The 12660-nt window shown below is 49.1% G+C and overlaps 1 protein-coding gene across 6 annotated transcripts in view; it reads right to left on the bottom strand.

Moving 5' to 3' along the window:
- Positions 1–6748, bottom strand: part of NF2 (NF2, moesin-ezrin-radixin like (MERLIN) tumor suppressor) — a 188331-nt gene extending 181583 nt beyond the window's left edge. For 4 of the 6 annotated variants that reach the window (XR_009244386.1, XM_058656721.1, XM_058656720.1 and 1 more), the window contains exon 1: positions 6112–6748. Coding sequence is in view for 4 of the 6 variants with exons in the window: in XM_058656721.1 (XP_058512704.1) it covers positions 6112–6225 (114 nt within the window). In the remaining 2 variants the exon portion in view is untranslated. The remainder of the gene's footprint in view (positions 1–6111) is intronic. The other 2 variants (XR_009244385.1, XM_058656719.1) reach the window with 2 other exon arrangements.
- Positions 6749–12660: the final 5912 nt, after the last annotated feature.

Here is a 12660-nt window from a genome sequence, read left to right as displayed (position 1 = left end):
CTGGCAGCTAAAGTCCTCTCCTTGCACGTGCCAGGATTCTATACAGGCGCCAGTTTGTGTCCCAGTTGCCCTGTTTCCCATCCAGTCCCCTGCTTATGGCCTGGGAAAGCAGCAGAAGATGACCCAAGGCGTTGGGACGCTGCACTCATGTGGGAGACCCAGAAGAAGTTCCTGGCTCCTGGTATCGGATCGGCTCAGCTCCGGCAATTGTGGCCACTTGATGAGTGAACCAGCAGATGGAAGATCTTTCTCCCTCTGCCTCTCTTTAATTCTGACTTTTAAATAACATATCCTTATAAAATAAACTGGTGAGTTTTGAGGCACAGTGACTTAAGGCACCTCGTATCCGTATCGGAGTACATGGTTCAGTTCCCACTAGCATGCTTCCATTCCAGCTTCCTGTTCACGCACACCCTGGAAGGCAACAGATAATGACCCAAGTGTTCGAGCCCCTGCCATCCACGTGGGAGACCGGGTGAAGTTCCAGATCCATTGCCTCGGCTTGGCCCAGCCATAGCTGGCTGTTGCTGGCATTTGGGGAGTAAAGCTGTGTTCAGAAGATCTCTCTTTGTGTCTGCTTTTCACACAAATCGAAATAAGCAAATAAACATTCAGAAAAATGAATAGCCATGTCCCATAAGCAGAGTCAGGGTAAAAGAAAGAAGTTCATCTTTCACCTCTTCTCACACAGGACTTAACGTCAGCCAACAAGCAGCTCTAAGTGACACGAGAAATGCTGTAATCTTGTCCTCCTGGGAAGACATCCCACTGACAGCGAGGTGAACCGAGGGGCCTCTGTGTAACCAGACAGAGCTGGGGAGTGACCTTGGATCACATACAATAGCCTCTCACCTTTCTTACCAAATGCCTGGTGTTGCTTTTTTTTTTTTTTTTAAGATTTATTTTATTTTCAGGCCCGGCGGCATGGCCTAGCGGCTGAAGTCCTCGCCTTGAAAGCCCCGGAATCCCATATGGGCGCCTGTTCTAATCCCGGCAGCTCCACTTCCCATCCAGCTCCCTGCTTGTGGCCTGGGAAAGCAGTTGAGGACGGCTCAATGCATTGGGACCCTGCATCCACGTGGGAGACCCGGAAGAGGTTCCAGGTTCCCGGCTTCGGATCGGTGCGCACATCGGCCCGTTGCGGCTCACTTGGAGAGTGAATCATCAGACGGAAGATCTTCCTCTCTGTCTCTCCTCCTCTGTGTATATCTGGCTGTAATAAAATGAATAAATCTTTATAAAAAAAAAAGATTTATTTTATTTTTATTACAAAGTCAGATATACAGAGAGGAGGAGAGACAGAGAAGAAGATGTTTCGTCCGATGATTCACTCCCCAACTGACTGCAACAGCCAGTGCTGTGCCGATCCGAAGCCAGGATTCCAGAGGGTCCCAATGGATTCCAGAGGGTGCAGGGTCCCAATGCTCTGGGACGTCCTCGACTGCTTTCCCAGGCCTCAAGCAGGGAGCTGGATGGGAAGTGGAGCTGCTGGGATTAGAACTGGTGCCCATATGGGATCCCGGGGCGCATTCAAGGAGAGGACTTGAGCGGCTAGGCAACAGCACGGGGCCCTTTTTTTTTTTTTTTTTTTTTAAGATTTATTTATTTTTATTGCAAAGTCAGTTATACAGAGAGGAGGAAAGACAGAGAAGATCTTCCATCCATTGATTCACTTCCCAAGCGGTCATAACAGCCAGAGCTGAGCTGATCTCAAGCCATGAGAATCTTCCGGGTCTCCCACACAGGTGCAGGATCCCAAGACTTTGGGCCATCCTCAATTGCTTTCCCAGGCCACAAGTAGGGATCTAGATGGGAAGTGGGGCCACTGGGATTAGAAACAGATCCCATTTGGGATCCCGGTGCATGCGAGGCAAGGACTTTAGCTGCTAGGCTACTGCACCAGGCCCCTGGTGTTGCTTTTAAGTTTTATTATTTATTCACTTATTTGAAACACAGAATAACATATTGGTTACCCAATACTCTGTCCACTAATTCCATAACATTATAAATTGCTGCTGATGTTATGTTGGGGCCTTTAATTGATCCGGGTGACACTCTACCGGTTCTACCTTCAGACCACAAATAGTCTCCCCAAGAAGCCGTTGAACTTATCTGGATAATAAGATACTGGATTCTATGTTTGGTATATGCTTGCAATGAAAGAATCGCAACTGAACTTGAACTGTGGCAATGCAGCAGGGTGGAGGAATCCACCATGGTGGAGGGTTTGGGGAAGGGTGGGGGGAATCCCAGTACCTATAAAACTGTGTCACATAATGCAATGTAATTTAAAAAAAGAAGAAGAAGAAAGAAACACAGAAGTGTATTTATTCGAAAGGGCTGCCACAGCCTGGGCTTCATCAGGTCAAAGTCAGAAAGCAGAAGCTCTATCCAGGTCTCCCATGTGGGTGACAGGGAGCAAAGCACTTGGGCCACCTTCCACTAACTGCCCAGGCACATTGGCAGGGAGCCGAATGAAGGTGAGTAGCTGGGATTCACACACAGGATGCTGGTACAACACCTGTGCTGATACTGCTTCTTAAAAAGACATTTCTTAAAAAAATATATTTATTCATTTGCTGGGGCTCATGTCCAATGGGTTTAAAAAATTATAGATTTTGGGGGCACGGCACAATAGCCTAGTGGCTAAAATCCTCACCTTGCATGACCCGGAATCCCATATGGGCACTGATTTATGTCCAGGCTGCTTCACTTCCCTCCCAGCTCCCTGCTTGTGGCCTGGGAAAGCAATTGAAGACAGCTCAAAGCCTTGGGACCCTGCACCTGTGTGAGAAACCTGGAAGAGGCTCCTGGTTTCACATCAGCTCAGCTTTACCCACTGGGGCCATTTGGGGAGTGAACCAAGATGGCAGATCTTTCTCTGTTTCTCCTATCTATAAATATCATCTGCCTTTCCAATAAAAATAAATAATTCTTTAAAACAAATATATATATATATATATATAATTTCTTCATTTGCTGAGGCCCATTTTCAGTGGGTTTAAGAAATTACCTTCTTAAAAAAAAAAAAAAAAAAAAAAGAAATTACCTTCTTGGGCCCGGCACCATGGCCTAGTGGCTAAAGTCCTTGCTTTGAATGCGCCAGGATCCCATATGGGTGCCGGTTCTAATCCCAGTGGCCCCAATTCCCATCCAGCTCCCTGCTTGTGGCCTGGAAAAGCAGTCGAGGACGGCCCAAAGCCTTGGGACCCGGCACCCGCGTGGGAGACCTGGAAGAAGTTCCTGGATCCTGGCTTCAGATCAGCCCAACACCAGCCATTGTGGTCACTTGCGGAGTGAATCATTGGACAGAAGATCTTCCTCTGTGTCTCTCCTCTGTATATCTGATTTTGCAATAAAAATAAAGCTTTAAAGCTTTAAAAAAATTAACTTCTTTTTTTTTAACCTAACTTTCCCCCCACTTTCCAAATGAAATGGGTCAGTGGTGCCTCATATTCCAATACACTAGTCAATCCTATGCATAGCTGGCTTGTGCAGCAACAGTAGACTTGAAGAGCTGAGTAGTCCCAAAGAGATCCTACAACCCACAAGGCTAAAAATATTTACAACGTGGCCCTGTGTAGAAGAAGCCTGCCAACCCCTGCCTGGGTCACTGCTGCCAGCACTCTGAATAGCAAGAAATTAAATTCCTTCAGAGTCTGGGCTCAGTGTCTGGCAAAGCACTTGCACCCATGCCTGGGATGCCCCAGCCCGTACTGAGGTAGCTGGAGATGAGCCCCAGCTTCCTGCTAAGGAACACACCAGGAAAGCAGCAGGGGGTGGCTCAAACAAGTGGATCCTGCTTGAGACTAGGCGGGCATGCACACTGCTGCCTTCAGCCTGGCCTAGGCCCTGCTACTAAGACACTGGGGGAACGTCAAGTGGCTAATCCTCCACCTGCAAGCCCGGGAATCCCACATGGGCACCAGTTCGTGTCCTGGCTGCTCCACTTGACATCCAGCTCCCTGCTTGTGGCCTGGAAAAGCATTTAAGGACGGTCCAAAGCTTTGGGACCCTGCACCTGTGTGGGAGACCGGGAAGAAGCGCCTGACTCCTGGCTTTGGATCAGCTCAACTCTGGCTAGGTGAACCACTAAATGGAAGATCTTTCTCTGTCTCTCCTCTCTATAAATCTGACTTTGCGGGGCCCGGCAGCGTGGCCTAGTGGCTAAAGTCCTCACCTTAAATGTGCTGGGATCTCATATGGGAGCTGGTTCTAATCCCAGCAGCTCCACTTCCCATCCAGCTCCCTGCTTGAGGCCTGGGAAAGCAGTCAAGCCGTTGCGCTCATTTGGGGAGTGTATCATCGGATGGAAGATCTTCCTCTCTATCGCTTCTCCTCTCTGTATATCTGACTTTGTAATAAAAATAAGTAAGTCTTAAAAAATAAATAAATAGGGCCCGGCGGCGTGGCCTAGCTGCTAAAGTCCTCGCCTTGAAAGCCCTGGGATCCCATATGGGCACAGGTTCTAATCCCGGCAGCTCCACTTCCCATCCAGCTCCCTGCTTGTGGCCTGGGAAAGCAGTTGAGGGCGGCCCAATGCATTGGGACCCTGCACCCGCGTGGGAGACCCGGAAGAGGTTCCAGGTTCCCAGCATTGGATCGGCGCGACCGGCCGTTGCGGCTCACTTGGAGAGTGAAACATCGGACGGAAGATCTTCCTCTCTGTCTCTCCTCCTCTCTGTATATCTGGCTGTAATAAAATGATTAAATCTTTAAAAAAAATAAAAAATAATAAATAAATAAATAAATAAATAAATCTGACTTTGCAATAAAAATAGATAAATCTTTAAAAAAAAAGACTGCAGATTTCTGTCCACCAACTAAATCTATTCTTCCTCACACAGAAGGCGGCAGCAGCTGAGTACCTGCAACTCAGTTCCTTCTGCTCCTCTCAACCTAGAGCTAGCATGAGAGCCCACCGACCCACAGCTCAGGCCCACAAGTCGGCCTCCAACTGCTGGTCCCAGGTCCAGCACTCCCCCAGCCTTCCTCTGCTTCATCTGTGTTTCTAACTGATTCATTGGTGTTCTTACAAGCCCTTCCTAGGGTGTGAGAAATCTGCTAGAACCGCTCACAGAACTCTGAGAAACACCGATTTACCTGCTTAAGAGAGCAATTACAAAGACTGGATGAAAAGGAGCCTAGGAAAAGGCAGGTGATGTGGGGAGCGGCCAGGGCATGTCACCAACCTAGAACCCCATATGTCCAACTCTCTGGAAGTCTTCTGTCTCTTGTCCATTCTGAGTTTCTTAAGGAGGTGTCATTACAAAGGCACACTTCATCCTATAGAGGACCACTGCAATAAACTCCACCTTCAGCCTCTCCCTGACTCCTGGAGATTAGATGGTGGGACTAAGGTCTTTGGGACCAGCTTCCAGCCTGAAACCACTTCAGGGTTGACTGGAAAGTCAACTCATTAGCATACAAAAAGGCACTTATCATGTTGAGATTCCAAGAATTTTAGATGTTTTAACCCAGGAAATTTGGGAAAATAAATTACATAGTTCATATCATCCAGAGGAAATCTATTCCTGGAGTTGTGAGGATTGAACGCCCCAGTGTCTGGACGCTTGAGAAAGTACCCAACAAATGACAATGTGCTATCATCTCACGCTGGAAACTTGTGAGAAGCAACTTTTAAGACACCATGCTTTCCCTCAGAGATTCCCTCAAAACGCAAGCTTTGGGAAAAAGAGAAAATCTCCTGGGCGCTCCCAGAAACCAGACGTTAATTTTAAAGGCATGAGGAAACAGTACTCAAGAAAGTTCCAAACTTGCAGGGTAATTCACAACCCAGGAGGCTTCCTGTAACCATGAATGAAAATTATATTGAGCAAGGATTGAAACTGCACCCCCGCCCCCCCCCCAAAAAAAAACCTTTTAAAACAAAGCAACAACTCTCTAGGACACAAGGGCTCGGGCCTACGGGGCCCTTTCCGGCTCTATCCATGCCCAGAAGATGGTATCCATACAATTCCACCTCGACTGTCACCGCCCTGAGGACGCGGGGTTGGGGCGGGACGCGCGCGCCAGGGCCCGAGAAGCAGGGGACTCCTCGGGGCTCCCCTTCGCCTCAGCCCGCTGTGGAGGGGGTTGCCGGCCGGTTACCTCGCAATTGAACTCCATCTCGGCGTCCATGGTGACGATCCGCACCGTGAACGTCTTGGGTTGTTTCCTCTTGAGCGAGCTGAAGCTCATGCGGGAAGCGATGGCCCCAGCCATGGCGCGCGCGCGGGGGGCTCAGGCCCGGGACCTTCTCACCCCAAGGCCTGTGAGCTGCAACTGTTAGCCCCCTTGAAGGAACCGCACAGGCCGCAGGGTCACCATGGTGTCCGGCAGACCGGCCTGGAAGCGATGTGGACTGCGTGGGTCCCCAGCGGCCAACATGGGCCGCGAGGACCCTGCCCCGAGAGCGGAAAGGGGACTCTGAGGGGGCGGGGAGGTGGGGGGGACAGGCCTTTGACGGCGGCGGGGAGTGGACGCGAGCCGGGACAGACGAGGCGGGAGCGGCCCGGCGCTGCCGGACTCGAGCTGCAGACGGCTCCAGACGCCCGGGGGACTGACTAGAACCCTAGACGGCGGTGGCCGGACCCGGCGCGCCTCTCAGCGGCCGGGGCGGGGAAAAAGAGTCGCGGGGCCGCGCAAACACCGGGCGCGCGTGCGCGACCGGCTGTCACAGTCCTAGCTCCGCGCGCGCCCGCGGGCAAGCGTCCCCTCCCCGCAAGCCTTCCGCCTGCTCGGGGCTCCGCCCTCAGCACCCTGGGATCACCACACACACACACACACACACACACACACATACACACACACACACACACTGCGCAACTGAACCCAGCGGCTGCTTCCCAGGTGCCACGGTTGGCTGACAGAGCCAAGGGAAGTGGGATTTTTCTTTTGAAGTCCCCACCCACTTCAGAAATTATCACCAATAGAAAGTTGGGATCCTACCCGGCCTCGGCGTCGAGTGGCTGCTGTGGCAGTCATTCTGAATGCTTTTGTTCAAGCGGTGACGCCTATTCTAGCAAGATGGGTTGAGGCGGCGGAGGGAGGCGCGGCTCCAGGAGCTGCCTGGCTTTGGCCCCGGGCTCCTGCAGCCTCGTCCCTCCCCGGACCTCAGGAAAAGCGTCTACCTCGCCCCAGGCGACCTCGTTCCGGACACCCGCCCTGCATTCCTACTAGGCACTAAGTCCATTCCACCTACTAATCTGGTTCTCAGAGTTAAAAATAATAATAATCATAATAATAACAAATTGTGGAAACCTAGTAGGTTGCCGACACTTTCCCGCCAAATCCTTCCGTTGCTCTTCAGGAAAATGAGTTTTACTAAAAAAGGGTAATAATTGTCCCCGCCGTGGAGCTGTGGAGGCCTTGGAAACGCGTTGAACCCACACCAGGATTCAGGACGGGGACTGGCACACTGTTGGTTAAATCCTATGAAAGTTGCAGGGTTTGTAGATCAGGAAGAGTGAAGGAAACAGAGACATTTTTTATTTGGTACTGAAAATGTGATCCCGCTTGTGAGCTATATACAAGCATTTATTTCCTAATATCAAGAGTTATCATGAGTGTTGCGGGGAATTATATGCTTCTAGATTTGTAGAAGGTTCTATTTCTGCTTGATTGACCAAAGCCAGGAGCCAGGAACTTTAAGGGCCACATTAGCAGGATACTGGAGTCAGGAATTAAAAAAAAAAAAAAAAAAACGCAATTATTCTGATTTGGGAAGTAGGTCTTCTACAGCGTCTTCTTTTTTGGGGGAGGGGCCCAGCACAGTGGCTAAAGTCCTCACCCTGAATGCACCCTGGGATCCCATATGGGTGCTGGTTCTAACCCCAGCAGCTCCAGCTCCACTTCCCATCCAGCTCCCTGCTTGGGGCCTGGGAAAGCAGTCAAGGATGGCCCAAAGCCTTGGGACCCTGCACCCCCGTGTGGGAGACCAGGAGGAAGTTCCTGGTTCCTGGCTTCGGATCAGCACAGCACCGGCCATTGCGCTCACTTGGGGAATCATCAGACAGAAGAGCTTCCTCTCTGACTATCCCCCTCTCTATGTATCTGACTTTGAGATAAAAATAAAATAAATCTTTTTTCTTCTTTCCATTGATTCACTCTCCAAGTGATTGCAACAGCTGGAGTTGCGCCGATCTGAAGGCAGGGTCCCAAGATTTTGGGCCATCTTCAAGTGCTTTCCCAGGCCACAAACAGGGAGCTGCATGGGAAGCGGGGCTGCTGGAATTAGAACCAGCGTCCATATGGGATCCTGAGGCATTCAAGGCGAGGACTTTAGCCTCCTAGGGTACCACACTAGGCCCTCCTACAGTGTCTTAAATGAGATTTTAAATAGCCCTTGGGTGTTGAATGCAAGCAGTTACATAAAATTCGATGGAAGGATAAGCATTTCCTAAGTGTTAACCGTGATTAGCATGACTTTCAGGACAAAAGCGTTAAGCTGCCATCCAGGACACTGGCATCCTATGTGAGGTCTGGTTAGAGTCCCATGTCTTCTACTCCTGATCCAGTTCCCTCCCTGCTAATGTACTTAGGAAAGCAAAGGAAGATGCTCCAAGTACTTGGGTTACCCACTGGGAGTGACCTCCATGGATTTCCAGGCATCTGACTCTGGTTTGGTCCAGCTCTGAATATTGTGGCCATTTGGAGAATGAATCAATGAACAAAAGCTATCTGTTTGCATTTCTATCTCTCTAACTCTGCCTTGCAAATAAATCGTTTTTAAATGTTTGTCTTTAATTTCATTTTTGCAGAATTTTTTTTAATTTTTTTTTTTAAATTTATTTTTATTTTTATTACAAAGTCAGATATACTGAGAGGAGGAGAGATAGAGAGGAAGTGGAGCTGCCGGGATTAGAACCAGCGGCCATATGGGATCAAGGCAAGGACCTTAGCCACTAGGCCAAGCCCATTTTTGCACAATTTTTTAAATTTTTATTGGAAAGTTGTATATACAGAGAGAAGAGACAGAGGGAAAGATCTTCCATCCAGTGATTTATCCCCTGCCCCCCAAGCAACTGCAACAGCCGGAGCTATGCTGATTCGAAGCCAGGAACCATGCCTCTTCCAGGTCTCCCACGTGGGTGCAGGGTCCCAAGGCTTTGGCCCATCCTTGACTGCATTCCCAAGGCACAAGCAGGGAGCAGGATGGGAAATGGGGCCACCAGGATTAGAACTGGCATCATTATGGGATCCTGGCACATGCAAGGCGAGGACTTGAACCACTAGACTACTGCGCTGGGATCCAAAAAATAACTTTATTTATTTATTTTTTAATGATGTGGAGGAGGTTGAGCAGTTTCTCTCTCTCTCTTTTTTATTATTATTGGAAAGCCGGATATACAGAGAGGAGGAGAGACAGAGAGGAAGATCTTCCATCCGATGTTTCACTCCCCAAGTGAGCCGCAACGGGCCGGTGCGCGCCAATCCGAAGCCAGGAACCTGGAACCTCTTCCGGATCTCCCACGCGGGTGCAGGGTCCCAAAGCTTTTGGGCCATCCTCGACTGCTTTCCCAGGCCACAAGCAGGGAGCTGGATGGGAAGTGGAGCTGCCAGGATTAGAACCGGCGCCCATATGGGATCCCAGGGCTTTCAAGGTGAGGACTTTAGCAGCTAGGCCACGCCGCCGGGCCCAAAAAAATAATTTTAAAAAAATATTTTTAAATCTCTCTCCCTCTTAAATGCATTAAGAAAAAAAGGTGAACTGCAATTCTCTAGCACTGTTTGCTCTAACTATCCTAATAGCATAAGTCCAGCTTTTCTGCACGGGCCCCTACAGTGCCAGGAAGCAACAGCCAGGCCCCACAAATTATTTGCTGGCACACCCAGGATGGCTGCTGCAAGTAGACTTTATGTCCTGCATGCTGCTAGCAAATTCTGCCCAAAGAACCTGACTGTTTGCAGCAATATGAACTTGGCGTGGGCATGTCTTCATTTTCCTCCCTTCAATTCCTCCCTGCAGGTGGGAGAACCAGACTGGATTCTCCTCTGGACTTCCCACCGAGATGACAAATCAGGCCTTTAAACCAGAACCCAGGGATGCTACCAGAAAATAAGCGACTCTAGGAACCCATTGAGGAGTAGCAAATGGAAGTGGATTGGACAGCAGGAGTTCAAAAACAGCGTAGAAGGGCTGCAATCGCTCGTTTTTATGAAAGTTTTACTAAAGTGTTGAGCACTGGGCTAGCGAGGCAGTCATGCCAAGGATGGGTGAGGGTAAGGTGCCTTGAGTTCATCCAGCTAGATAGGTGGGCCTGGATCTCACACAGGAGATTGCAGCCACAAATAAAAATAAAGAGGAGAGGGACTACTGTGCTGTTATTACAAGTGCAAAGAATAGGAGCAAGTGTTGGATGCGGTGGGTACTCAGAGTGGGTTCAAACCCTAGGTCTGCTTCTGATTCCAGCTTCTTGCTGCTATGCATCTGGGGTGGCCGCGGGTGGTGAACAAACACTTGGGTCCCTGCCACCCACATGGGAGACCCAGATAGGGTTCCTGGCTCCTGGCTTTGTCCTGGCCAGGGCTGATGGGGAGTTTCTGTGTGTCTGCCACTCAGTTTTTAAGTGAAAGAAAAACATTCAAACACGGATGATAATAATCCTACCACTTACAGATTTGGGGAGGAATGATTCGGATAGAACTCATTAAGACCCAGGACCCAGATACTAATGATCATGATCTGTTGAAGGAGTAAGCGAAGGACATAAGGAAACAATTGCTTACACTCTCCGCGGTAACAACAGCTACCGTTTGTTGAGGGCTTTTGCTATAAGGCACTCTACAAGGTGCCTTACATGCTTTGCTTCTTTTGATGTTTCCCAATACCCTCTTTGGTAGGGATTACAGCCTTACTTTATACGTGAGGAAACTGACTAAGGGTGAAAATAGGATGATGAAGCTTATAACTATGATTTGCATCCAAGACTGCCCTCATCCATCACTCACCTACTTTACATTTTCTTCCTCTGTTCTTCCAGAAGATTCATAGTTCTCAAGAGGACAGTCCTGCCCTACAGGGGACGTTTGACAGTGTCTAAAGACTTTGACTCACAATTCAGATAGGCTTTGAGCCTCCAGGGCTGAAAGTCAACGAATGCTGTTAAATATCCTACCCAGGACAACCCCCCTATAACAAAGAATTAAACACATCAAGTGTCAACAGTTGCACTGCAGGCTGAGCCACTTCTTGTGATGCCCTACAACCCGTGTCGGGGTGCCCATACAAGCAACCTGGATATACAGAGAGGAGGAGAGACAGAGAGGAAGATCTTCCGTCCGATAATTCACTCCCCAAATGACCACAACGGCCGGTGCTGCACCGATCCGAAGTCAGCAGAGAGTCTCCTCTGGGTCTCTCATGCAGGTGCATAGTCCCAAGGTTTTGGGCCATCCTTAACTGCTTTCCCAAACCACAAGCAGGAAGCTGGATGGGAGGTGGAGCTCCCAGAATATAAAGTGGCACACATATGGGTCCCCGGCCCATGAAAGACAAGGATATAGCCACTAGGCTGCTGCACCAGGCCCAAGAACTACAAATCTTCATTTGCCTTATCTAGTAACCCAGTACTTTTATGTTCTACATACTGTTTTGTGATTCAATTTTTCACTCATAAATGTATCATGAATATTTTTCCACATCATTAATTATCCTGTAATGTAATTTTCTAAGGATGGCCAGAAACCCATCTTGCTTCTCACTTGGCATTTGCTTTTAAAAACTTATGAGCTAGGCCCGGCACAGTGGCTTAGCGGCTAAAGTCCTCACCTTATACATGCTGGAATTCCAAATGGGCACTGGTTCTAATCTCAGCAGCCCCACTTCCCATCCAGATCCCTGCTTGTGTCCTGGGAAAGCAGTCGAGGATGGCCCAATGCTTTGGGACACTGCACCCACATGAGACACCCGGAGGAGGCTCCTGGCTGCTGGCTCCTGGCTTCAGATCAGCATAGCACGGGTCGTTGCAGTCACTTGGGGAGTGAATCATAGGATGGAAGTTCTTCTTCTCTGTCTCTCCTCCTCTCTGTATATCTGATTTTGCAATAAAAATAATTAAATCTGAAAAAAAAAGAACATTCTGAGCCACCAAAACCATGGTGAGAATTGCAGGTTCCTTGGTCTGATAGTGGAGTGCAGGTGTCAGAGCTGGGCCTCCCCAGTGGCTTTGACGGAGCAGTGGACAGCATATCCAGGTGCACATGGAGGATATGGCAGTCCATCGGAGTCTGCAGAGGACACCTGGTACCATAATAGAGGATGGAGGACAGAGCAAATTGATCAACTACCCCAGCCAAGTGTTAGCAGTGAATATCTGGGCAAATGGAGACACTAGGGTGGATTAAGTCAGTCAGTGGATTCTGGAACGATTTCTTCGTGCTTGGAGGGCGGAGATCAGCAGAGATTCAGATTCACATATTCAGAATTCATTTTGGTGCAAGCACTTCTTTGAAACACAAGCATGTGGGTTTTTTCTTTTTCTTTTTTTTGTAAACTTGGCACTACGTGCTTTTAAATTTCTTTTTTCTTTTTTATTGCAAAGTCAGTTATACAGAGAAGAGGAGAGAAAGAGATCTTCTGTCTGATGATTCACACCCCAAGTGGCTGCAATGGCTGGAGCTGAGGTGATTCGAAGCCAGGGGCTGGAGTGTCTTCTG

Source organism: Ochotona princeps, chromosome 29 (assembly GCF_030435755.1).
Source record: "Ochotona princeps isolate mOchPri1 chromosome 29, mOchPri1.hap1, whole genome shotgun sequence".
Classification (NCBI taxonomy): Eukaryota; Metazoa; Chordata; class Mammalia; order Lagomorpha; family Ochotonidae; genus Ochotona; species Ochotona princeps.
This window is presented reverse-complemented; position numbering and strand designations above follow the sequence as displayed.